Here is a 27,359-nt window from a genome sequence, read left to right as displayed (position 1 = left end):
TGGACAGTGAGAGAGAGAGAGAGAAACGTCTTCCTTTTTGCCGTTGGTTCACCCTCCAATGGCCACCGCAGCTGGCGCATTGCACCGATCCAAAGGCAGGAGCCAGGTGCCTCTCCTGGTCTCCCATGCGGGTTCAGGGCCCAGGGACTTGGGCCATCTTCCACTGCATCCTGGGCCACAGCAGAGAGCTGGCCTGGAAGAGGGGCAACCGGGACAGAATCCGGCGCCCCCACCGGGACTAGAACCCGGTGTGCCGGCGCCGCTAGGCGGAGGATTAGCCTAGTGAGCCGCGGCGCCGGCCTGTCAGGGTTCTATAACACCGAAATAAGTTGCTTTGAGAAATGGTGAATGAGACTGGAGTTTGACGCAGTGGTTAAGATAATGCTCAGGATGCCTATGTCCCATATCAGAGTGCCGGGGATTGAATCCTGGCTCTGCTTCAGATTCCTGCTTTTCTCCTAACGCACACTCTGGGAGGCAGCAGATACTTAGGTTCTTGTTTTGTATGTGGGGGACCAGGATTACATTCTGGGATCCTGGCTTCAGCCTGTCCCAGCCCCAGCTGTCGCAGACATTTGGGAAGTGATCCAGCAGGGGTAAGATCTCCATGTCCCTCTTTCTCTTTTTCTTTTTCTTTCTCTTTCTCTTGAGAGACAGAGAGAGAGAGAAAGAGAAAGGAAGAGGAAGGAAGGAGGGAAGGAAGGAAGGAAGGAAGGAAGGAAGGAAGGAAGGAAGGAAGGAAGGAAAGAAGGAAGGAAGGAAAAGGAAGGAAGCATTTTAAGACCTCATTAAAAAAAAAGGTGATGAGACTAGAAGACATTTTCTGGAGGTACTGGGATTTCTTTATTGTGTTCAATTATTTTTAATTTTTTCTTTTCTTTCTCATTTTTGGTTTTGCTTTTGCTTTTATCTTCTTGTGTTGGGTTGGACCTTAGACATGGTCACCATTACATTTCCTTTCCACTCTGATTCTCTGAATCTCTCAGGGATAGGCAGCCTTTTTTCTGCCAAGGACCATTGGATATTTATAACATCATTTGCAGGCCACACAAAATTATCAACTTAAAAATTAGCCTGCTGTAGATTTATCAAATTTCAAGTCTCCTATGGGTGCCTTGGCAGGGCCAGGCTAAATGATTTCATGGGCAATATACATCCCACGGTCTGGATGTTCCCCACCCCTGCGAGGGTTAAGTGTTCTGTCTGATAACGATTTGATTTTGGGGACAGCCAAGTTGAAGGTCATGAATTCAAAGCATAATTTAAGGTTTGGCATGGCTGCCATTGATGCCCAGTGAGCAAGTCAATTTTAACTCTAGTTGTATGCCTTATTTGTACTTTCTGGATATGCTACCATTTACCTTCTTGTGCCTAACATTTATTTTCTGGTGGGACCTACGTGACTCCTTCAGTGTTTCACTGTGGCTGTGAGTCACCATCCTCCCCACCCCTTCACCCATCCCAGAGGTTGGTCAATATTATGGAGCAGGGCCAGCTCATCATGCCATAAATTACCGCAATAGCCAGACCACTGGGTGGGTTGGTTTTCTGTTTCAAGGGGCAGAATCAGGGCTCTGAAGTCACCTCTTACTATCTCACAAGGTTTGATTTTCCCTCCCGCCCTCCGCCTTCAGGTAATTAAATGTGTGTCTTGTGGACCTGGGCTTGGCTGGAATGCTCAAGGGTCCTGAAGATTCTTCTATAGTTTCCTTCTGTTGAACCCATTAAGAGAAGATGGCAAAAGTCAACATAACTAGAGACCTCATCCGCAGGCAGATCAAGGTAAGCAGCGCAGATCTTTGAACCAGAGCATTCTCCCCCACAGCTGCATTTTACTGATGAAAAAAAAATGAGACCTAGAGTTAATTATTTGCCTGAAGTCACATAGCTAGTTAAGCAGCAGACCTGGAACTAGAATCAGGGCCTCTTGCCTCCCCCATCTTCTTCTATCCGAAAGCATGAGCTTTGTGGAGACTTCTGAGTCTGAGCACTTGCACCTGGGCAGCTGAGATTAATGTGGGCCAGTGAGGGGGAGGGGCCATCAGCGTGTTGTGCATGGGCTTGCACACCCGTGTGTTGGTAGGAGCTTGCAGAGTAAGTGCAGAGAGCTTCCTCACGTTGCTCCAGCTGCTGAGCTGTACATAAACTAGAATCCAGGAGAGGCTTAGTCCCAATTCTTAGATTCTTTCTCTACTAAAGGTTCACCGTACTAAAGCCTGTCCTTTGCAGTCTATATGTAGAATACAACCTGATGCCAATGAGATGAATGGAAGAGGGGTCCTCAAGTCAATACGAGAGCCCCAGGATTTGTAAGGGAAAACCCTTAGAAGTGGAGGCACAGAGGTTCAATGGATCGACTCAACCAAGGTGGGATGCACTAAAGAACCTCAACTGGAGTCTGGAGCTGACTCTCACCACTGCTTTAACTCCCTAGGACTAGGCCTTTTACCTCCCTGTGCCTCAGTTCTCTGTGAAGTGATGATAATGCCCGTCTGCTTGCTAGCAGATACGGAGAATGAAATCTAAACATGAGAAAGTTCTTGCAAAAAGTTAAGCATTGAAAATTTTTTTGATTGAGAATTTTTATTAGAATGCAGCCTGAGCTATGGTCACCATTAGAATTGAGTGTGTGCCTCATGAGTCACATTAGTCTACATGTTTTGTACATTTCCCCTGCATCTTTGAATTCTTTTAGCTTTGTGAGCTGTGTGTGTGTGTGTGTCTGTGTGTGTGTGATTTGATCAGACTGGATGGCCCCTAAGAATGAGGACAGAATCAGCAGGTTGTTTTTTCCTTACATTGTATTCTAAAGTGATGCTCACCTTCCCCCTTAACTCAACAGCACAATTTAGTGCTTAATTAGTATACTTTTTTCTGTTCTCTAATCCCTCCCAGGAATAGTGCAAGCTCCTACAGGCCAGCTCCTTGTTATCTTTTCTAGCTCCTGTGATGCCTAGCATGGGACTCAATATCTAATAGGCACATAGTAAACCTTGTTGAGTTGAGTCCATGTAACCGTGAGTTTGTTTCTGTCCCCCAGGAGCGGGGCGCCCTGAGCTTTGAGCGGCGTTACCATGTCACTGACCCCTTTATCCGGCGGCTGGGCCTGGAAGCAGAGCTGCAGGTAAGAGATCCAGCCTGCTCTCCTCTGCCTGCAGAGAATCATCTTGGCATTATTCAAGACCCAAATACATTTTTCTTCACGGGTTATACCTGCAAGTTATCTCATTTTATTAGACAGCTAAATCTGAATCGAGATCAGTAATTAACATGATCACAAAAAATTATTTGTTATATTACTTGTTTTGTGCTTGGAAAAAGTTTGAATTTCATATCATTCTTTTTACTAATGACTTGGACAGTAATGATTCTTATCTGTATACAGTAATTTAAAATTCACAAAATGTTTTCCTATACATACACATGCACACACACACACCAAGCACACGCATATACACTTTCTCATTTATCTTCAAAGCAATGCTGTGGGGATATGCATAGGGAATAGGTTATTGTGGGTTTTGTGTGTGTGTATATATTTTTGTTGTTGTTGTTTTGGTATTTCAGAAAACAAACGAAAAGAACAAATTTAGAATGGCTAAGAACCTTGTTCAGGTTTTCCTTGCTCAGTCCACAGAAAAGCCAGACCTTTGGTCCAGATGGTCAGCTTGGTCATTGTGTCTGACATAGACACTCCATAGTGTTAGTTCTGTTCTTGTTCCTCTTTCAAGACCGTGGTTTGAATCCAACTTTTAGCTGTCTTACCCAACTTAGTATCATGTGAAGGTTGAGTAAGAATCTTCTTTCCTTTAGGTTAGTATTCACAAGTGATTAAATTGATCTTAGAAAAGACTAGAAAGAAATTCATTGAATATTAGTGATATTATCTTGAGTTATGAGATTATGGATTATTATTGCTTTCTTTAAATTATAAACTTTACTTATAAAATATAACTACATTAATAGTAATATAAAAAAGAGGGGAAATCACTACTTATTCTGACCTCCGCAATTATTGTTAATATTTTATATACTTCCTCTTTATTGCCCACATTTTTGCATAATTGTAATCATACTTTGCATTGACTTATATTTTTTTAAACATAATATTTATTTATTTGAAAGGCAGAATTACAGAGAGAGAAGGAGAGATAGAGATCTTCCATCTGCTGGTTCACTCCCCAGATGGCTGCAACAGCCAGGGCTGGGCCAGGCTGAAACCAGGAGCCAGGAACTCCATCATGGTGGCAGGGGCCCAAGCACTTGGACCATCTGCTGCTGCTTTCCCAGGTGCATTTGCAGGGAGTTGGATCAGAAGTAGAGCAGCTGGGACTCAAACCAACCTCATACAAGATGCTGGCATCATAGGCATTGCTGCACTATACCAGCTGCCTGTAGACAAGACAAGACAGTAACCATTTTCTCTGTTTACCAAGTAGTTATGACTCCTGGAAGCAGTCTTCCTTTAGTTAGACTTTGAAGAAGTTTGCACAAATGGAAAAAAGGGGCTGGTATTGTAGGTTAACAGGTTCAGTCACTGCTTGCAACACTGGCAAACCATATCAGAGTGCAGGTATGAGCCCAGCTATTCTGCTTCCAGTGCAACTTCCTGCTAACGTACCTAGAAAGGCAGCAGGATCACAGCCCAAGTAGTGAGCCCCTGCCACCTACCTGGGAGACCTAGATGGGATTCCAGGCTTCTGGCTTCAGCTTGGTCCAGCCTTGACTACTGTAACCATCTGGGGAATGTGAACCAGTGTCTTGAAGATCTGCTTCTCTTCTTTCCTCCCTTTATCCCTCCCTCCCTGCCTCCTTTAAAAAAAAAAAAAACTGATTGATTGATTAATTTTAAAGTCAGAGTTACAGCTGGGCCAGAATGCAACCGCCATAAATCTTTTTTTTTTTTTTAATGGAAAACAATGTCACTCTTTTCATTAAATTATTTTGTCTTAAAATGTTAATGGCAGGCATATAGCCTGGAAGTTAAGACACCCATGCCCCGTAATAGAGTACCTGAGTTTGATACCCAACTCTGTCTCCCAACTCCCGCTTCTTGTAATGCAGACTCTGAGAGGCAGTAGTGATGGCTGAAGCAGGTGGGCTCCTGCCACCTACATGGGAGATGCAGGTTGAGTTCCCAGCCCCTGGCTTCAGCCTGGCCCAGTCTCGGCTGTTGTAGGCATTTGGAGAGTGGATGGGAGCTCTTTTTCACTGCCTCTCAAATGTATTTTTCCCATTACTTTATATCAACACATAAAGATATTTCTAATGACTACTTCTTTCATGGATTCAGAGTGTTGTGTGAATGCACCGTAATTTGTTTCAACTGCACTTACCAGTGGACATGTAGTTTACTTCTGCTCTATTGTCTATACAGGTTATTCCATGCAATATCATTTGGCACACATGGGTATATATCTGTAAGACAAATACCCAGAGTGGGATTAGTACATCTTGAGGGTGTATGCATCTGTGATTTTGATAAATATGACCAAAATTGCCTGCTGTGGAGTTTGTATTAGTTTATACTGCTGTCATACTCCTTCACTCTTATATCAAGCCTAACACTCAACAAATGTTCTCTCCCCAACCCCATTGTGACCATCATTATTCTGAGAGATTTCACAGATGAGTGCAACATGATAGACCACAAAGACCTCAGTTCAGCCCCTGAGATGAGAAAAATGTCTTGGCTGACACCTGAAAGATGGATGGGAGGAGCTAACTAGCTTGGGCGGGATAGCAAGAGAAAATGTCCCAGACTCAAACAGTATGTGAGTGATTCAGGAGAGGGTAGAGGGTACTGAGTTCAAGAGGACAAATGGTCAGACTCCAGCTGGGAGAGGTATGACAGATGAGGCTGCTGAGGTGTGACAGAGATGTTCAAAATGAAGGATATTAGAAGCTGTGTTGAAGACTGCAGTCTTAAAGACACTGGGGGCCGGCGCCGCGGCTCACTAGGCTAATCCTCCGCCTTGCGGCGCCGGCACACCGGGTTCTAGTCCCGGTCGGGGCGCCGGATTCTGTCCCGGTTGCCCCTCTTCCAGGCCAGCTCTCTGCTATGGCCAGGGAGTGCAGTGGAGGATGGCCCAAGTCCTTGGGCCCTGCACCCCATGGGAGACCAAGATAAGTACCTGGCTCCTGCCATCGGATCAGCGCGGTGCGCCAGCCGTAGTGCGCCAGCCGCGGCGGCCATTGGAGGGTGAACCAACGGCAAAGGAAGACCTTCTCTCTGTCTCTCTCTCTCACTGTCCACTCTGCCTGTCCAAAAAAAAAAAAAAAAAAAAAAAAAGACACTGGGGCACTCATTGAAGGGTCTTTAGGAACAACGTGATCAGTTGTATTTTTAAAAAATTCATCTTGGCTTCAGAATGAAAAACTGATTGTAGGACTTTAAACTGGAGCTAGCCAGAACCAAGTAAGCAGCCATCACAGTGATTCAGGAGGATGTAATGAGTGATCTAATGAACTAAAATACTGATGGTTTGCATGGAAAGAAATCACTAAATTTGAGATTTTGTTGAGATTTTATTTATTTGAAGGGAAAGAGAGAGGGAGAGACAGAGAGAGGTCTTCCAACCACTGGTTCACTCCCCAAATAGCCATAACTCCAGGGCTGGGCCACGCTGAAACAGGAGCTTCCTCTGGGTCTCCCACTTGAGTGCAGGGTCCTGAGCACTGGGGCCATCTTCCACTGCCTTCCCAGGCACATTAGCGGGGAGCTGGGTCGGAAGTGAAGCAGCTGGGATTGAACCAGCGCTGCAGGTGACGGCTTAACCTGCTATACCAGTGCTGGCCCTTTGAGAGACATTTAAGAAGTAGAATTAATAGAATTTTTGGTGACTGGATGTGGAAAGGTAGGAAAAAAGAGGAGTAAAAGATGAAGTCACGTTTCTGGCTCTAGTGGCAGCACAGAAGGTGGTATCAGTTGCTAAGTTAGGGGGCGCTGGAGGAGGAGCAGGTTTGAGGGGAAGGTAACGTGCTTGGTGTTGGATGTTCTGGAGCTCTGGGTGTGGATTGTCCATTAGTGCTGTCTGGAGAGCTGGTTGGGGTATTTGGGTTTGAGTTTAGGAGAGAGTTGTATGCTAGAGGTGTTGATTTGGCTGTAATGAGTACTGTGTACGTTGGAGCTGTGAAAGTTGAGTTGTGATTGACCTTGGGGAGTGTGTAGTGTGACAAGAAAGTACCTGCGTATATTTTGCAAACAGAAGCACAAGATGGATAAGTGGAAGTGAATGAACTTAGTCACTTCCAGGACTGGAGGAGAGGCATAAGGTGGCGGGGTAGAGAAAAGGGAGTAACCCTTCTCTGGACCTCTTTGTAAGTTTCACTTTTACAGTCATTATTTCTACATATTCAAAAAAAGTCAAATTAAGTCAGCAAAGATGGGAAGGGGGATATCAACTAATGTCATTTTTAACATAGCACTCTGACTGTGGACTGTATATTTGCAATGTGAAGGCAAAATGATCTTCAAAGAAATCTTGAACCCGATGGTTTTGTTATTTGTAGTGGTATATCTCTAATGATTCTGTAACTATTTTCTGTGTGTTGTAGAATTGGGTAAATAAGTAAACATCAATGTTGGGAGCCAGAGCTTTCACTGGGAGAAGGGAAATTCAAACAGGAATAGGGAACAGCAAAGAACTCGGGCGTTGCAGTGGAATGAGAAGTCTCAATGTGTGTGCTTGCTTCAGCAGCACATATACTAAAACTGGAAAGAGTCTCAGTGTGAACTCAGGACCACAGTCGTGTATCATGTCCAGCTGTGCCACTGGAAAGGCCTGGAAGCAATGGTACCTCAGTAGTTCTGAGTTACTAGATTCTAAATATCATTCCCCAGTAAAAGGAAACAGGAGTCCTTGGAGAAATAACTGGTTCTAGGGCTGGGACAGAATGCATCTGTAACATCTTGTGCTAGGAGATAACGAAAAACTGAAAAATTATAAGGATATAGGCAAAGGACACAGGAGCTTGAAGGGTGTTACTAGCCAAATCTGGACTAATTTAAGCATCAGGGTGAATAATGACACTAATGATTTTAAAACCCCTGAATAAAAAATATGAGTCTGTACTGGGTAGGGGGTACACTTTGTTTTAATAGAATGCCAGCCACTAAATAGAGATGATAGAATTAGAAAATCACCATGCCAATGAATGATTCAGGCTAGAATAATCAATGGGTGATTAAAACCACAGAGTGAAAATTTGATGGATGGAGTATTTGCCCGATGTGAAGTATTTTTTCCCAGATAACAGGGTAAAATAATATGTTATAGTGAAGGTACCACTTGAACCAAGACAGACAGACATCAGATGGCAACTGATCCTGTGCAGTAAAGATACAAAATCACGAGATAGTACTTCTGTCGAAATGCATTGCCTGAATCTGATCCTGAGGAACGGATGAGCCAAATCCAAACTGAGACGTTTCTTTAGCACAGCTGATATATTCTTCAAAAATGTCAATGTCATAAAAAAAAAAAAAAAAGCAGATTGAGGAGCTGTTCCAGGTTAAAAGAGACTAAAGAGGAAATTACATCTAAATGCAGTGTGGGATCCTAGATTGAATCCTGGATCAGGAAAATTAAAAGGACACTACTCAGAAAGTGGCAGACACTAGATACTAGTAGTGTTCTTTCAATGCTGAACTTCCTATTTTTTGATAACTATGTTCTGGTTAAATAAAAGAACAAAGAAACTAAAGTATAAAGGGTCTTGGCTGGCGCCGCGGCTCACTAGGCTAATCCTCCGCCTTGTGGTGCCAGCACACCAGGTTCTAGTCCTGGTTGGGGTGCCAGATTCTGTCCCGGTTGCCCCTCTTCCAGGCCAGCTCTCTGCTGTGGCCAGGGAGTGCAGTGGAGGATGGCCCAAGTGCTTGGGCCCTGCACCCCATGGGAGACCAGGATAAGTACCTGGCTCCTGCCATTGGATCAGCGCGGTGCGCCAGCCGCAGCGCGCCGGCCACAGCAGCCATTGGAGGGTGAACCAATGGCAAAGGAAGACCTTTCTCTCTCTCTCTCTCTCACTGTCCACTCTGCCTGTCAAAAAAAAAAAAAGTATAAAGGGTCTTAAAATCTGCAACTTGTTCTCAAATGGTTCAGGTAGAAAAGTGCTTTCAAGTATGTAGGTGGAGAGAGAAAGAGAGAGGGAAAGAAAACAAGTAAGAAATATTAACAATAAATTAGGTGAAGTGTGTATATGGGTGTTCATGCATTATTCTTGCAACATTTTACGTACTTGAATTTGTTTAAAAATACTCATTAACCCACTGTGATGCAGTGGATTAATGCCCTGGCCTGAAGTGCCGGCATCCCATTTGGGCACCGGTTCGAGACCCGGCTGCCCCACTTCCAATCCAGCTCTCTGCTATGGCCCAAGTCCTTGGGCCCCTGTACCCATGTGGGAGACCTGGAAGAAGCTCCTGGCTCCTGGTTTCGAATCGGTGTAGCTCCGGCTGTTGCAGCCATCTGCCTCTCCTCTCTTTGTGTAACTCTGACTTTCAAATAAATAAATAAATCTTAAAAAATAAATGTTCATTAAGTAAAACACGTTGATTAAGAAAATTGATAGCTTAAGTTAACACTGTCTCACTGTGGGTTAAGCTGCTTCCTGTGAGGCAGGTATCGGGATCTAGGAGTGGAGCTGCTACTGAGCCTGGGAAGACAGTGGAGGATGGCCCAAGTGCGTGGAGCCCAGCTGTTGAGGCCATTTGGAAAGTGACCCAGTGGATAGATCTCTCTCCCTGTCACTATGCCTTTCAAGTAAATCAATCTAAACAAGAAAGAAAGAAATACAAAGAACTGTTCTAATGCTGAGAAATGAGTAAGAGTGAGAAGGGAAATTGAGCTTAGAAAATTGTAATTTGATGTTAACTGGGACTAATTCCACCCTGTTCTCCTCTATAAAACCAAACCACTTTCCCATTTCCCTTGATCATCTTTGCAGAGCACTCATTCCACACCCCTCTTTTTACCTGTGCTAGCTCATGTTGACTGGGTGAGTTTACTGCTCTAAACTGAGCATTCCTGAGGGTATGTAAGTGGTGGAAATAAGATTAATAAGCTTATGTCAAGCCTTTCTGGCTCCAAAGTTCTTATTGTTTCCACCTCAATCACATGTCTGTTTTGTTTTTACTTTTTTTTTTTTTTATTTGTTTATTTTATTTGAAAGGCACAGTCACAGAGAGGCAGAGGGAGGGAGAGAGAGATCTTCCATCTGCTGGTTCACTCCCCAAATGGCCACAATGGCTGGAGATTAGCCAATCCAAAGCCAGGAGCCAGGTACTTCTTCTGGGTCTCCCATGCGGGTGCAGGGGCCCAGCGATTTGGGCCATCTTCTGCTGCGCTCCCAGGCCATAGCAGAGAGCTGGGTCAGAAGTGGAGCAGCCAGGACTCAAACCGGCGCCCGTATGGGATGCTGGCACCATAGGCAGTGGCTTTACCCACTATGCCACAGCGCTGGCCCCTATTTTTTTTTTTTTTAAGACTTATTTTATTTATTTGAAAGGCAGAAATACAGAGAGAGATCTTTCACCCCCTGGTTTATTCCCCAAATGGCCACAATGGGCACTATTGGGCCAGGCCAAAGCCAGGAGCCAGGAACTCTATCTGGATCTCCCACATGGGTGGCAGGGGCCCAAGCCCTTGAGCCATCACCTGCTGCCTTCCCAGGTGCATTAGCAGGGAGCTGGATCAGAAGTGGAACAACCAGGACTTGAACCACAGCTCAGATATGGAATGCCAGCATCACAGATGGCAGCTTAACCTGCTGTGCCACAAAGCCAGCCACATGTGTCTACTATTTTTAAAGGGCTTAATAGTTACTGGCTTAATAGATTTACTTCCTTGCCTTATTAGTTTTCTTAATATTATCCTTCTTAGTATCTAGAAGTAGGTGGGTGGAGAATTAGTTCCAGAACCCCCACGGATACCCAAAGGATATTCAAATCCCTTATAAAAAATGATGTTGTATTTGCGTGTGCACATCTTCCTGTATGCTTTAAACCATCTCTAGATTGCCTGATGCAATACTGTAAGTGCTGTGAAGATAATAGTTAACCTGTGTTTGGGTGAGAATGCTAAATGTGAAACCTTCATTATAGACTCGACCATCATAGTCCGAATTACATTTTCAGTCCACAGTTGGTTTAAATCCATGGGCAGAACTCATGGATGTAGAGGGCTAATTGTCTATCTGGCTGCATGGCTTTTTGTTTCTATTTTCATTCTTATGTAATTTAAGCATAAATTCAAGTTATGTATTTATGGAAGCAAGTTAAATCAAACTAGGTTGATTTTCCTTTTTGAACTGAATTGGTAAAGCAGAACAGTTCCATAGGCATAATGTAACATGATGCTAACAGACTTGGCAGAGGGCTTTTGGTTTTAATGTGCACTTTGGGAGGCAGCAGGTGATGGCTCAAGTACTTGGGTCTCTGCCTCCCACGTGGGAGATCTGGATTGAGTTCTAGCTGTTGGCTTCAGCCTGACTTAGGCATTTGAGGACTGCTAGAAGCATTTGAAGAGTGAACCAGCAAATGGGAGCTGTCTGTCTGTCTCTTATTCTTTTTCTATCTCTCTGCTTTTCAAATATAAATAAGTAAATAAAACAAGAAAATAAATAAGAGGTCAGCAAATTACAACCTGTGGGCCAAAACCAGACTGCTACCTGTTTGTTTGCTTTTTATGTAAGTCTCTGGTTGTTTATTTATTTATTTTTAGACAAAGTTGTTTATTTATTTGAAAAGCAGAATGAACAGAGAGAGGGGGAGACAGAGCAAGAAAGAGATTTATCTGCTAGTTCATTACCCAAATGCCTGCATAGCCAGAACCAGACCAGGTTGAGACCAAGAGCCCAGAATTCCATCCGGGTCTCCCATGTGAGTGGGCTAGACCCGAGCCCTTGAGCCGTCATCTCCTGCCTCCTAGGATACATTAGCAGAAATGGAGTAGGTGGGATTCAAACCATCACTCCAGGATGGGGTGTGGGCATCCCAAGCAGTAGCTTGACCTGCTGTGCTACAATACCTGCCCCATCAGTTTTTACTTTTGTTTTTAAGGACTTTTGTTGTTGTTTCTGTGGAGTATTATTATTATTAGGCAGAGAAGCCAGAGCTGGGAATTGGGAAATCACAGGGTTATTTTATTTTAGGGTTTATTTATTTATTCATTAACTTGAAAGGCAGAGTTACAAAGAGACAGAGGGAGACACAGAGAGAGAAGTCTTCTCTCCACTTGTTCAACCCCCAAATGGCTGCAACAGCTGGTGCTTGGCCAGTCCAAAGCCAGGAGCCTGGAGCTTCATCTGGGTCTCCCACATGGGTGCAGGCATCCAGGATTTGGCCCATCTTCTGCAGCTTTCTCAGATGCCCATATGGGATGCTGGCACTTCAGGAGGCTCTTTACCTGCCACACCACAGCACCAGCCCCCCAGAGTTCAAATTTTAAAAAGTTAAATTTATTTTTTTTGTCATTTGTGCTTATGGTCTTGGATCTAAGAGACCACTGCAAATCCAAGGTCATGAAGACTTAAATGCTTGTCTTCTTCTAAAAACTTCATAGTTTTAGATCTTACATGTAGATTTTTGATCCATTTTGAATTAATTCTTATATATGTTGTGAGGTAGGTATCCAGCTTCATTCTTTTGCATGTGGATATCCAGTTGTCCAAGTCCTTTTGTTGAAATGACTTTTTTTTTTGTTGGTTTGCTTTTTGGGTGTGTTTTTTGTTTTTTTTTGTTTGTTTGTTTGTTTGTTTGTTTGCTATTGATTTATCTTGGCACTCTTATCAGAAATCAGTTGATCATAAATGTATGGTTTATTTATAAACTCTCATCTATTCTGTTGATGTACATAGATGTCTGACTTTATACTAGTACCACACCATTGCCTTTGCTGCAGCATTTTACTAAGTTATGAAATCGGGAAGTGTGAGTCTTCCAACTTTGTTCTTCTTTTTCAAGATTGTTTTGGCTATTCTAGGGCCTTTGCATTTCCATATGCATTTAAAATCTATTGCCACCTGTTTTTATAAATAAACTTCTATTGGAACACAGCTACCCTCATTCATTTATGTATTGTCTATGTCTGCTTTAGAGATCCAACAGCAGAATCGAGTAGTTCAGACAGACCATATGGCCTGCAAAACCTAAAATATCTACTATCTGGCCCTTCATGCTTTGACACACCAGAGGGCCAGAGAAAGAGCCATTCATTAATTCAGTCATATATTCAGAAAATACTGAATTGTCTTTTATATTCCAGGAATGTTCTAGTCGCAAGGAGATGAATACAGCAGTAAGACCAAGCCAGTTCCTGGCTTCCTGAATCTTCATGCCATAGCCTATAAGAAACCCTCGGATTCAGGCCTAAGCTCATCCTGTCCGGTCCCTTTGTCACTGCTGTCTTCCATTCTATTGCTGCAGCAGACCCAGACTGTCGCTGCCTTGGTGCTGGTTCTCCAGCTGGGAGTGCTTTCCCTTCAGGTCTCTGTGTGACTACTGCTTCTCTGCATTTAGATTTCACCTCAGATATCCCTTCCTCAGAGAGGCTTTCCCAGCCACTAGCCACCATGTCTAAAGTATGTCCCACTGCTACTTTTTATATGCTTCAGAGAAGTCATGCCTGTAACTTATCTGACTCCTCATTGTGCTAGCCTTCTCTGTCTTTTTTTTTTTTTTTTTTTTTTTTTTGGGGACAGGCAGAGTTGACAGTGAGAGAGAGAGACACAGAGAAAGGTCTTCCTTTACCGTTGGTTTACCCCCCAATGGCTGCTGCGGCTGGCACACCGCACTGATCCGAAGCTGGGAGCCAGGTGCTTCTCCTGGTCTCCCATGCAGGTGCAGGCCCAAGCACTTGGGCCATCCTCCACTGCACTCCCGGGCCACAGCAGAGAGTTGGACAGGAAGAGGAGCAACTGGGACAGAATCTGGCACCCCGACTGGGACTAGAACCCGGGGTGCCGGCGCCGCAGGCGGAGGATTAGCCTATTGAGCCGCAGCGCCAGCCTTCTCTGTCTTCTTTACCACAGTATTCTCTCTCTCTCTCTCTTTTTTTTTTTTTTTTTTTTTTTGACAGGCAGAGTGGACAGTGAGAGAAAGAGACAGAGAGAAAGGTCTTCCTTTGCCGTTGGTTCACCCTCCAATGGCCTCCGCGGCTGGCGCGCTGTGGCCGGCGCACCGTGCTGATCCGATGGCAGGAGCCAGGTACTTATCCTGGTCTCCCATGGGGTGCAGGGCCCAAGGACTTGGGCCATCCTCCACTGTACTCCCGGGCCACAGCAGAGAGCTGGCCTGGAAGAGGGGCAACCGGAACAGAATCCGGCGCCCTGACAGGGACTAGAACCCGGTATGCCGGCGCCGCAAGGCGGAGGATTAGCCTAGTGAGCCGTGGTGCCAGCCCACTTTTTTTTTTTTTTTTTAAGATTTATTTATTTGTTTGAAAGGCAGAGTTACAGAGAAGCAGAGGCAGAGAAAGAGAGGTCTTCCATCTGCTGAGTCACTCCCCATTGGCCACAACAGCTGGAGCTATACCGATCCAAAGCCAGGAGCTTCTTCGGAGTCTCCCACGCAAGTGCAGGGGCCCAAGCACTTTGGCCATCTTCTACTGCTTTTCCAGGCCATAGCAGAGAACTTGTTTGGAGGTGGAGCAGCCAAGATTCGAACCAGTGCCCATATGTAATGCCAGCACTGCAGATGGTGGCTTTACCCACTACACCACAGCGTCAGCCCCACCACAGTATCCTTTGCATGTATAAGAATGCCTAGCGCTCTTTCCACCTTCTTACCATGCTGCCACAATGGTGCGCATGAACGTCCTGGCTGATGCTCTCAAGAGCATCAACAGTGCCGAGAAAAGAGGCAAACACCAGGTTCTTATAAGACCATGCTCCAAAATCATCATCAGGTTTCGAATTGTGATAATGAATTGTGATGATGAAGCATGGTTACATTGGCAAATTTGAAGTCATTGGTGATCATAGAGCTGGGAAGATTGTTGTGAACCTCACTGGCAGGTTAAACAAGTATGGAGTGATCAGCCCCAGATTTGACGTGCAGTTGAAAGATCTAGAAAAATGGCAGAATAATCTACTTCCTTCCCACCAGTTTGGTTTCATTGTACTGACAACCTCAGCTGGCATCATGGCCCATGAAGAAGCAGGATGAAAACAGACAGGAGAGAAAAACCTGAGATTCTTTTTCTAGGGATGTAACATGCGCGTCCAAATAAAAGCTCAATGGACAAACCAAAAAAGAATGCCTAGCATATAGCAAGTGCTTAAATAACAGTTAAAAAGAGTAAGTAGGGGGCTGGTGCTGTGGTGTAGCAGGTAAAGGCACCGCCTGCAGTGCTTGCATCCCATATGGGCACTGGTTCAAGTCCTGGCTGCTCCACTTCCGATCCATCTCTCTGCTACGGCCTGGGAAAGCAGTAGAAGATGGCCCAAGTGCTTGGGCCCCTGCACTTGCATGGGAGACCTGGAAGAAGCTCCTGGCTTCTGGTCGGTCCAGCTCTGGCCGTTGCGGCTACTTGGGGAGTGAACCAGTAGATGGAAGACCTCTCTTTCTCTCTGTGTGACTCTGCAACTCTGCCTTTCAAATAAAATAAACAATCTTAAAAAAAAAATAAAGATTAAGTAGGGGCCTATGCTGTGGTGTAGCGGACTGAGCCTCCTCCTGCAGTGCCAGCATCCCAGATTGGCACTAGTTCTAGTCCTGCCTGCCCCTCTTCCAATCCAGCTCTCTGCTATGGCCTGAGAAGGCAGTGGGAGATGGCCCAGGTGCTTGGGCCTCTGCCACTCATGTGACCCGGAGAAAGCAGGTTCCAGGGTTCAGATCTGCCCAGATCCAGCCATTGCAGCCATCTGGGGAGTGAACCAGTGGATGGAGGACCTGTCTGTCTCTCCCTCTCTCTCTCTGTCTATAACTATACATATCAAGTAAATAAATAAATATCTTAAGAAAAGATTAAGTAATGACAGCCTGGAGGCATAGACAACAGATAAAAACTCAGAAAACATATAGAAGGCGAAATATATTTTATTTATTAGAAAGGCAAGGAAGAAAAATAAAAGAAAGGAATCTTCCATGGGTCCAGCATTTTGGCACAGCAAGTTAAGCTGCTGCTTGCAACATCAGCATTCCATATTGGAGTGCCAGTGAGTCTCAGATGCTCTACTGCTGATCCAGCTCCCTACTAATGCACGTGGGAAGGCAGCAGATAATGGTTCAAGTGCTTGGACCCCTGCTACCCATGTGAGAGACCAAGGTGGAGTTTCCAGCTCCTGACTTTGGCCTGGCCTAGACCTAGCTGTTATAACCATTTGTAGAGTGAACAAGGGGATGAAGATCTCTCACTCTCTGACATTCTGCCATTCAGATAAATGAATGAAAGAGGAGGGAGGCAGGGATCTTCTATCCACTCACTCCCCAAATGCCCACAACAGCTAAGGCTAGGCCAGGCCAAAGCCAGGAGTGTGAAACTCAACCCAAATCTACCATGTAGGTGAAAGGGACACAACTACTTGAACCATCCCCTGCTGTCTCCAGAATGCACATTAGCAGGAAGCTGGATCTAGAAGCTGAGTCAGGAATCTAACTCAAGCACTCTGGTAGAAATGTAGGTGTCCTAAGCAACATCTTAAGTGATATACCAAATGCCTGTCCCCATTTATTGTACTTTATGGACAATTTCATAGATTTTTCAAGGGTAATTAGGACAGAGCCTAACTCACAGTAAGCTAAATTCCTATAACCATTACTCCTCTAAATAGTAATTCTTAGACACACTAAAAGTTGAGAAACATTGAGCTATTTTAAAGAAGGAACAAAGATTTTATGGAAGTATCTGGATAATTCATTCTGCCTTTAGGATAACTATCATATCATTAAGTTAATAAAATGTGAATGAAGAGCTTTAAACAATTTCCTTTGCCTTTAGGACTTATTCTGTTGTTATAATATCATACTTGTGTAACCTTAAAACATGCTGATAAATATGTGTAATGTGAAGCTTAAGTGAAATATCTGAAATATTAGCACCTGGAATTTAGTGGGTGCTCAGATTGTTTTCTGGCATTTAACCTGCATCTTGATTGCCTAGACTCATTCACACTGGTTTTTTTTGTTTTTAAATTTATTTATTTATTTATTTAGACAAGGCAGAGTTAATCAGTGAGAGAGACAGAGTTATAGACAGTGAGAGACAGAGAGAAAAGTCTTCCTTCTGTTGGTTCACTCCCCTAATGGCCACCACGGCCGGCGCTGTGCCGATCCAAAGCCAGGAGCCAGGTACTTCCTCCCAGTCTCCCATGCGGGTCATCCTCCGCTGCCCTCCCGGGCCACAGCAGAGAGCTGGACTAGAAGAGGAGCAACCGGGACTAGTACCCAGCACCCCAACTGGGACTAGAACCCGGGGTGGCGGCACCACAGGCAGAAGATTAGCCAAGTGAGCCATGGCGCCGGCCTTTGTTTTTGTTTTTAAAGATTTATTTTTCATTTATTTAAAAGGTAGAGTTACAGAGCGAGAAGGAGACGCAGAGAGATCTTCCATCTGCTGGTTAACTCCCCACGTGGCCACAATGGCCAGGGCTGGATCTGGCTGAAGCCAGGAGCCTGGAGCTTCTTCTGGGTCTCCCAAGTGGATGCAGAAGCCCAAGTACTTGGGCCATCTTCCACTGCCTTCCTAGGCACATTAGCAGGGTCAAGTCAAAGAGCATGTCATGAGCTGTTCAGTGGAGCTTCCACAAAAAAATGGCAACTAGAAAGGACAGGAAGCAGAGGGCCAAGTGTTACTAACTTCTTTTAAAAAAAGAGCATGAGAGGCCAGCGTTGTGGTGTAGCAGGTTAAGCTTCTGCCAGCAATGCCAGCATCCTATATGGCCACAGTTGGAGACCCGGCTGCTGCACTTCCAGTCCAGCTCTCTGCTATGGCCTGGGAAAGCAGTGGAAGATGGCCCAACTCCTTGGGCCCCTGCACCCACGTGGGAGACCCAGAGGAAGCTCCTAGCTCTTGGCTTCAGATTGGTGCAGCTCTGGCTGTTGCAGCCATCTGGGGAGTGAACCAGTGGATGGAGGACCTCTCTCTCTCTGCCTCCCCTTCTCTGTATAACTCTGACTTTCAAATAAATAAGTCTTTAAAAAAAAAAAAAAAAGATCCTTTAAGCTTACTCTTAAACCCTGAAATCTCTGTCTTCTGGGTTTGTTTGGTATCTCTCTCCTTCCTCTATTATGGTAGAGCTTTGTCTCATATTGCTGGAAACACGGACCTTTCTATGTTTATCCTATGTTCTATTCCCTCTTCTCCCAGTACTGTATACTTAAATGAGTTATCTGTTTAGTGTTGCTCGAGGTAGCAACTTAATAATTATAGAAATATCCTTTTTGGGCCAGCGCCACGGCTCAATAAGCTAATCCTCCGCCTTGCGGCACTGGCACACTGGGTTCTAGTCCCAATCAGGGCGCCAGATTCTGTCTCGGTTTCCCTTCTTCCAGGCCAGCTCTCTGCTGTGGCCCAGGAGTGCAGTGGAGGATGGCCCGAGTACTTGGGCCCTGCACCTGCATGGGAGACCAGGAGAAGCACCTGGCTCCCAGCTTCGGATCAGCACGGTGCGCTGGCCGCAGCACACTGGCCGCAGCAGTCATCAGAGGGTGAACCAACGCTAAAGGAAGACCTTTCTGTCTCTCTCTCTCTCTCACTGTCCACTCTGCCTGTCAAAAATAAAAATAAAATAAAATAAAGAAATATCCTTTTTGAAAATAGATAAGTAGAAAGGAGTCTGGTTGTTCAAGGTGTGCACCTTGTGTGAGTATCCTAGCTATTGTGAAAGGGTCATTGATAGTGGGACCTGGAAGGGACACACATAAGTTGGTAGGAGAGGGTTTCTGAGGACTAGCTCTAAGGGCATAATCCAGCATTTGCCAAAGTATGCTAGGCACCTTGCATACCTCATTTAATCTTCACAGAGATCTTGTCAAGTTGATATATTATCATCTCCGTTTACATAATAAAATCTGTGGCTTTGGGAACTTAATTTTTTTTGAAAGGCATAAAGAGATTTTCTACACACTGGTTTACTCCCCACATGCACACAAAAGCTAGGGTTGGGCCAGACCAAAGCCAGAAGCCCAGAAATAAAAAATTGAAGTCTCTCCATTAGGTGGCAGGGACCCAAGTACTTGAGCCATCTCTTGCTGCCTCATTGAGTATGCGTTAACAGGAAATTAGAGTCAGGAGCTGAACTGGGACTTGAACCAGGCACTCCAATATGGGATGCAGGCTTCCCAAGTGAAGCCTTAACCAATGCACCAAGCCCTCACCCACTGGGAACCTTAAGTGACTGACTGTCCATGCAGCTAGAAAGGGTCTAGTCAGAGCTGAACCCTGACAGCTCTTTCATGTTACAATTCTGCCTTTCACTCACCAGCCTCAGATTCTCAGCTTCCTCTTATGAAATAACAATTTGCACAAAAAGATCTCTAGTCCTTTGCATTGTCCCAGGGTAAACACTGATTTGCAGGCTTCCTAGTTACTATGCTTCTTCTTTTTCTATACTTTAGTGTAATGGGTTCCAACTTTTTCCCTGGCAAGAATGACTTTTTTTTTTTTAAGATTTATTTATTTATTTATTTGAAAGTCAGATTTACACACAGAGAAGAGAGGCAGAGAGAGAGAGGTCTTCTATCTGCTGGTCTACTCCCCAAATGGCCACAACAGCTGGAGCTGAGCCCATCTGAAGCCAGGAGCCTCTTCCGGGTCTCCCATGCAGGTGCAGGGGCCCCAGGACTTGGGCCATTTTCTAGTGCTTTCCCAGGCCATAGCAGAGAGCTGGATTAGAAGTGGAGCAGGTAGGACTTGAACCAACGCCCATATGGGATGCTGGCACTGCAGGCCACGGTTTTACCTGCTACACTACAGTGCTGGCCCCAAGAATGACTTTTATTATTTTGATCCTCTAGACCCCACTTTTCGATACATTGTTGCCCTCTAAATTGTATTGATTAATAAGGTTTCCCACTTTAAAACACTGTTCTAGCCGGCGCCGCGGCTCACTAGGCTAATCCTCCGCCTTGCGGCGCCGGCACACCGGGTTCTAGTCCCGGTCGGGGTGCTGGATTCTGTCCCAGTTGCCCCTCTTCCAGGCCAGCTCTCTGCTGTGGCCAGGGAGTGCAGTGGAGGATGGCCCAAGTGCTTGGGCCCTGCACCCCATGGGAGACCAGGATAAGTACCTGGCTCCTGCCATTGGATCAGCGCAGTGCGCCGGCCGCAGCGTGCCAGCCGCGGCAGCCATTGGAGGGTGAACCAACGGCAAAGGAAGACCTTTCTCTCTGTCTCTCTCTCACTGTCCACTCTGCCTGTCAAAAAAATTTAAAAATTAAAAAAAATTAAAAAAAAAAACACACACACACAAAAAAACACTGTTCTACACTGAGCTCCCTGAGCAGTATGGATTACAATACATATTTTCTCTATTCCGAACCAAATGCAAAAACCATGGTGTGTGTGGTCTGGGCCTCTTGGTCACCTGTAAATGTTCTTCTCCCACTGGATATTTAAAGCACATCAGTTCACCAAACTCAGAACTATCTTCAGTGTACAGCGCTAAGGGAGAGGTGAATAAATATAATTTCACCTTTGGAGAAATACTCTGTAGTAATTAAGTGATACCTATGAGGAGAACATACTAACATGGAGGAAGCTAATGTTAACGAGTATGAAGAGCAGGAGAAAACAACTTCCACCAGCTGCAGAAAGACGAATGTGTCTGACTCCGTGTCTTCCTGAACTCAAAGTGCTGGCACAGAGCAGGCTTTAAGACCTAAGAGAGACTTGCTCCAAATAATGAAAAGGTAGTGAGGCATCACGGGTAAAAGTCAAGCTCTGGTATCTGCCAAACACGGGCTAACAGTCTGGCTATGCATTAACTTTTTCTTCTGAAAAGTGGGAACAGTCATGCTGCCCGTGACAGCGCAGTGTAACGCACGCGTGGCGCGCCGTGCTGGTGCAGGGCACGGTGAGGTGGGCTGGTGTGCGCTGGCTGCTGCCGTTGCTGCTGTGGAGACTCGTTTTCTGTCTTTGGTCATTGATGTACGATTCACATAAAATCAGTTCCTGGTCTTAACTATTGATTGAGATGAGTTTTGACAATTGTAAAACTAGCACTCACAACCAGTAGCAAATATTTCCACCTTAGAATGTTCTCATTGTACCCTGCTCCAGTTATCCCTGCTCCTTTAAAGCAACCACTTGCTGGCTTCTGTCCTCACAGATTTATTTTGTCTGCTCCTTGTATGTCATGTGAATGGAATGGTATATATTCTTTTGTGTCTGTCTTTTGCTTGACTAATGTTTTTTGAGTTTCACCTGTGTTTTTGTATATTATCCATATTGTTGTGCATATCTATAATTACTTTATTTTTTTGCTGAGTCTTTTCCAGTGAGTAGATATACCACAGTCTCCTGTCCAGCCACAAGATTTTAAAAATAAAATAGTTTTGAATGCTCTTATACCAGTCTTTATGCATATAAATATGTTTATTTCTGGCAAGTAAAAATATCTAGGATGGAATTGCTGGGTCAGAGGGTAGATACAGCCTTAACTTTATAGGAAATTGCCAAACAGCAGATCTCTAATGTGATAGTAGCAATGGAATCTTTTTTTTAAAATAAAGATTTATTTATTTATTTGAAAGTCAGAGTTACAGAGAGGGAGAGACACAGAGACAGAGACACATACAGAGAGAGAGAGAGAGAGAGAGATCTTCCATCCGCTGGTTCACTCTCCAAACAGCCTCAATGGCCATAGCTGAACTATTCAAGAGCCAGAAGCTTCTTCTAGGTCTCCCATGTGGGTGCAGGGGCCCAAACACTTGGACCATGTGCTGCTGCTTTCCCGGGAATATTAGCAGGGAGCTGGATCAGAAGTGGAGCAACTGGGACTCGAACTGATGCACAGGTGGGATGCCAGTGCCACAAACAATGGCTTTACCCACTATGCCACACTGTCACCCCCAGCAATGAATTCTTTTTAAAGATTTATTTATTTATTTGAAAGACAGAGAAGGAGAGGCAGAGAGAGAGAGAGAGAGAGAGAACGAGATCTTCCATCCACTGGTTCACTCCCCATATGCCTGCAACAGGTGGACCTACACCAATCTGATGCCAGGAGCTAGGAGCTTCCTCCAGGTCTCCCACGTGGATGCAGGGGCCCAAAGACTTGGGCCATCCTCTGCTGCCCTCCCAGGCACATTAGCAGGGAGCTGGACAGGAAGTGGAGCAGCCGGGACTCAAACCAGTGCCCACATGGGATGCCGGCACTGCAGGTGTCTGCTACACCACAGCACTGGCCCCAGCAATGCAATCTTTTTTTATTATTATTATTTTTTATTTTTTTGACAGGCAGAGTGGACAGTGAGAGAGAGAGAGACAGAGAAAGGTCTTCCTTTTGCCGTTGGTTCACCCTCCAATGGCCACCACGGCGGGTGCGCTACGGCTGGCGCACCGCGCTGATCCGATGGCAGGAGCCAGGTGCTTCTCCTGGTCTCCCATGGGGTGCAGGGCCCAAGGACTTGGGCCATCCTCCACTGTACTCCCGGGCCACAGCAGAGAGCTGGCCTGGAAGAGGGGCAACCGGGACAGAATCTGGCGCCCCGACCGGGACTAGAACCTGGTGTGCCGGCGCCGCAAGGCGGAGGATTAGCCTAGTGAGCCACGGCACCGGCCCCAGCAATGCAATCTTTTAAAAATATTATTAAATTTGATTTTTTCTTAAAGGCAGAGAGACTAGGGAGAGATCTTTCATCTCTGATTCACTCCTCAAATGCCTACAAAGGCAAGGATAAGCCAGGATGAAATTAGGAGCCCAGAACTTCATCCAAGTCTCCTACATGGGTGACAGGAACCCAGATACTTGGGCTGTCACCTGCTGCCCCCCACCCCTAGGATATGCATTAGTAGGAAGCTTGAATCAGAAGTGGCGCCAAGATGCAAACCCATGCACTCCAATCTGGGATGCAGGTGTCCTAAGTGCTGTTTTGACTGCTTCACCAAATGCCCACCCCAAAAAATCTTTTTTTTTTTTAATTTTTTTAAAGATGTACTTACTGAGGTCAGCACTGTGCCTGTAGTAGGTTAAGTTTCTCCCTGCAGCACTGCCATCCCATATGGGCACTGGTTCAAGTCCCAGGTGCTCCTCTTCTAATCCAGCTCCCTGCTAACAGCCTGGGAAAGCAGTAGAAGATGGCCCAAGTGCTTGGGCCCCTGCACCCACGTGGCAGACCCAGAAGAAGCTCCTAGCTCCTGGCTCCTGGCTTTGGATTGGCGAAGCTCTGGCTGTTGTGGCCATTTGGGAAGTGAACCAGTGGATGGAAGACCTTCCTCTGTAACTCTGCCTCTCAAATAAATTTAAAAAAATTTTTTTATTTGAGAAGCAAAGTTACAGAAAGAGAAAGAGGAGAGACAGAGAGAGAAATCTTCTGTCTGCTGGTTCACTCTCCAAATGGCTACGATAGCCTAGGCTGTGCCAGGCAAAGCCAGGAGCCAGGAGCTTCTTCCAGGTCTCCCATGTGGGTGAAGGGGCCCAAGCGCTTAGACCATCTTCCATTGCTTTCCCATGTGCATTAGCAGGGAGCTGGATTGGAAACAGAGCAGCTGGGACTTGAACTAGCACCCATATGGATGCTGGCACTGCAAATGGCAGCTTAACCCGCTGCACCACAGTGCCAACCCCCTGAAATCTCTTTAAGATAGGCAGAAGTAAGCATGGTATTTGAGGTAGTACAGCACAGCCACATACATTCTCTGGACTCATATTGACTGGCTGTCACCTGGGTTCTCACATTTGCAATTTGTGTGCCCTTGGAGAGGTTATTTAATATTGCTAAGATTTGGGCTCACCTTAAAAAGGGAGTAATAATGGGATCATGTATATAAAGATCTAGTACTGTAGCTAGCAGTGTTCTACCAAGGTGGGGGCAGTAGTACAGGTTGTGAGGGGGTGCATAGTGTCCAGGATATTTAAAAGCAGGGGGCTGGTATTGTAGCGTAGTGGGTAAAGCTGCTGCCTGTAACACCAGCATCCCATTTGGGTGCCAGTTCATATCCTGGCTGTTCCACTTCCAATCCAACTCCCTGCTAATGATCTGGGAAAGGCAGTGGAGGATGGCACAAGTGTTTGTGCCCTTGCCACCCATGCGGAAGACTGGATTAATCTAATTTCGGCTTAGCCTAGTGCTGGTCATTGAGACCATCTGGGGAGTGAACCAGCTAATGAAAGATTCTGTCTCTGTCTCTCTCTCCCCCTTCCCTTTCCCTTTCTCTCTGCAGCTCTGTCTTTCAAAATAAATAAAATCTTAAATTAAAAAAAATATATATTTTTTTTGACAGGCAGAGTGGACAGTGAGAGAGAGAGAGACAGAGAGAAAGGTCTTCCTTTGCCGTTGGTTCACCCTCCAATGGCCGCCACGGCCGGCGCGCTGCGGCCGGCGCACCGCGCTGATCCGATGGCAGGAGCCAGGAGCCAGGTGCTTTTCCTGGTCTCCCCTGGGGTGCAGGGCCCAAGCACCTGGGCCATCCTCCACTGCACTCCCTGGCCACAGCAAAGAGCTGTCCTGGAAGAGGGGCAACTGGGACAGAATCCGGCGCCCCAACCGGGACTAGAACCCGGTGTGCCGGCGCCGCTAGGTGGAGGATTAGCCTAGTGAGCCGCGGCGCCGGCCCGAATTAAAAAAAATTTAAAAGCAGCAATAAAGCCAACTGAAAGTCCATTGGCTTTTATTATGATTATGCGCCTACAATTCTAAGCAGTGTCAGTAATATTACTTCTTCCTGCCTCCTCCTCCTCTGTACTGTGCTACCTAGCAAAGACTAGAGACTTATAATAAATAGTGATTATACTCAGTATTTTTAATAAGGCTAAGTAGGAACTGAGAGTTGCTTATAATTTGGAACACAGGTGAGCTTTGGACCTTTTATTGCGGGCTCTTTCCCTGCAACACTTCCCGTTTCCTCCCCTCCCCGGGTGCTAAGCTCACCCTAAGTAGAAACATTTTCATCTCTAACAGTTCTCTCCACTTGGTCCCCCTTTCTTTATTTACCCACTGTTTACCTTTGATGTCACCAGCATGTTCTCTTCCATTTAATGCTTCCACAAGATTTCAGAGTGTACCTATAGCCAATCCAGACTTAATGGTCGAACCCAAAAATAACTCCTCTTAAACACTGTGTTCATTGTCAAGTATGTTATCAAATGTGCATTCTAACTTGTTAGTAAGCCTCATATTAATATTTCTATAATAGTCATTTTGTCTTTGTAGAGGTCCAGACCTTCTTTCTTTACTTTCTCCAATTAACTTGTGTTTCAGCTATTTTTTACCAGGCAAATATGAATGGTAAGTATCGGATTTGTCCACTGTGACCCGTGTCTTCTGCACTTTTGAGGACGAGTACAGTTATTCTGAAAGCTAAAGTGCATTTCTCAGATATCACTTGAGAGTGAGCTGTGGAGTTCAGACTTTGCATCCTGTCACTGTTAACTGTGCCACCTTAGGCAAGTTACCTAACCTCTCTGAGTGTTGTTTTTCTTGTTTGAAGTGAGTAATGATACCTCTTTCTCAGATGAGATAATGGACATCTAAGTGTATAACAAATGACCACAAACTGGCTTCAAACAGCACAAAATTATTATCTTAGTGTTCTGTAGACTGGAGGTTTGACACAGGTCTCACCAGGCTGCACTCAGGTTGTTGGCAGAACCATGTTCTTTCCAGAGGCTGTAGAGTGGAACCCTTTCCTTGCTATTCCCAGCTTCCAAAGCCCACAGCATTTCTTGGCTTCAGTCCCTTTCACAACCTCACCTCTTTAATTCTCTGCAGCCAGAAAGGTTTTCCAATTAAGGATAATCAAGGATAATCTCATGCTCTCGAGGTCCTTAACCTTAATCATATCTGCAAAGGCCCCTCAGCCACCTAAAATAATGTATTCCCAGGTTTCAGAGGATTAGGACATGAACATCTGTAGGAGGCCGTTGATGGCTGCAAGTGCTGATCTTAGCACTGTGCCTAGACTTTTGCAAGCCTCAGAGAGTGAGAGTCATTGTCTCTCTCGGTGAGAGTCCAGGTTGATGCTGTGACACCCCCTGCAGGCACCAGTCTCCTGTGGGAAAATGAGAGGCCTAAAGACAGAAGTGAGTCTGACTCACAAAGAATGCCTAGAAGCCTATGTGTGGTTTCAACCAAGGGTCATGGGAGGTGAGAGGCCTCAGTCAGCAAGTGGCCCAGTGGACTTGAAATGCATGTCCGTATGTATTTATGCTGAGAACCCAGATGAGAATCTCTGCCGGGCAAGGGGTAAGAGGGGAAAAGGTAGACGAAAGGTCTTTTATTACTTGGCGGTTGGGAGATTAGGTTTGTTCAGATTTCTCAATTCTTCCCACTGAACTCTTTTGCTTATTTAGGCAACAGACCAGTCAGGCCCTATACCTGGCCTTGCAGATGCAGCAAACATAATCCACAGAGCCTGCTTGTTCAGGGCTCGGTCTGGTGGAAAAAAGCAGCCACGCTGACACCGAGCCTTAGAGCAGGGCGACAGCGGAGCCTATAGGAGGATACCCCTTCCTCCCTGATTAGCAGTCTTGAAGGAAGTCCCTGTAAATTGAGACCTCAGGTTGCTTTGGGGCACAACTAAAGCCCATCTCAAATTGTCATAAATAATATTGAATGGATTGGCTCACTTAACTAGAAGTGCAGGAGTGGGTAGTGTCAGGATTGGTCAGACTCCGTTATCCCATGATTCCCTGGCCCGCTCTCCTTGTGTGTTGGTTTCACCTTCCTGCTGGCAGCCTTCATGGTTTCAAAGTGTATGCCATGTCTAGACCCAGCATCCAGAGGAAGATGGGCATCTCTTCCATAGACTGAGACTAGAATGAGAACTTTCAGAAGCTCCCAGCAATTGCCCCTGCTTGTTTATGGTCCTGTCCCTGTGGCCAAGTGAGAGCCACATCCTGTTCCATTTAGGCCCAAGTTCCTGAACCTATCACTGAGGCAAGGATAATGGGATTATGTTTCCTGAAATACATGGTCTGATTTGTGGTGGGGACATAATTAGGACGGAGGGAGGTGGAAAGAACAGTATGTAGGAATGCCTAGTGACTTAGTCTCTCCTTCTACCGTGTAAGTGTGCGTCCTCACAGCTCTAGGTGTGCCATGACTTACCTCTATTGCTTTCACTTCACCAGCTGCTGTGAAGTGCCTCAGTTTCTCCATGTTTCTCAATCTCCACCAACTTAAAGTGAGCCCCAAGGCCTGGGGACTTTATTTGCAAGCTGTTGTAACCCTCGTATCTGAGCAGTGCCTGGCGTGCAGC

General features: G+C 45.6%; 1 protein-coding gene and 1 pseudogene across 1 annotated transcript in view; both read left to right on the top strand.

Moving 5' to 3' along the window:
• The first annotated feature begins 1,608 nt into the window (after positions 1 to 1,608).
• Positions 1,609 to 27,359, top strand: part of WDTC1 (WD and tetratricopeptide repeats 1) — a 45,328-nt gene continuing 19,577 nt past the window's right edge. Inside the window, exons 1-2 of the mRNA XM_070079022.1 lie at positions 1,609 to 1,782; positions 3,041 to 3,124. Of these exons, the coding sequence (XP_069935123.1) occupies positions 1,735 to 1,782; positions 3,041 to 3,124 (132 nt within the window). The 5' untranslated portion in view covers positions 1,609 to 1,734. The remainder of the gene's footprint in view (positions 1,783 to 3,040; positions 3,125 to 27,359) is intronic.
• Positions 14,098 to 25,762, top strand: LOC127493491 (small ribosomal subunit protein uS8-like; annotated as a pseudogene).

The sequence above is a fragment of the Oryctolagus cuniculus genome, chromosome 7 (genome assembly GCF_964237555.1).
Source record: "Oryctolagus cuniculus chromosome 7, mOryCun1.1, whole genome shotgun sequence".
Taxonomy (NCBI): Eukaryota; Metazoa; Chordata; class Mammalia; order Lagomorpha; family Leporidae; genus Oryctolagus; species Oryctolagus cuniculus.
The sequence above is the reverse complement of the archived record's forward strand: the minus strand, read 5'-3'. Positions and strand labels throughout refer to the sequence as shown.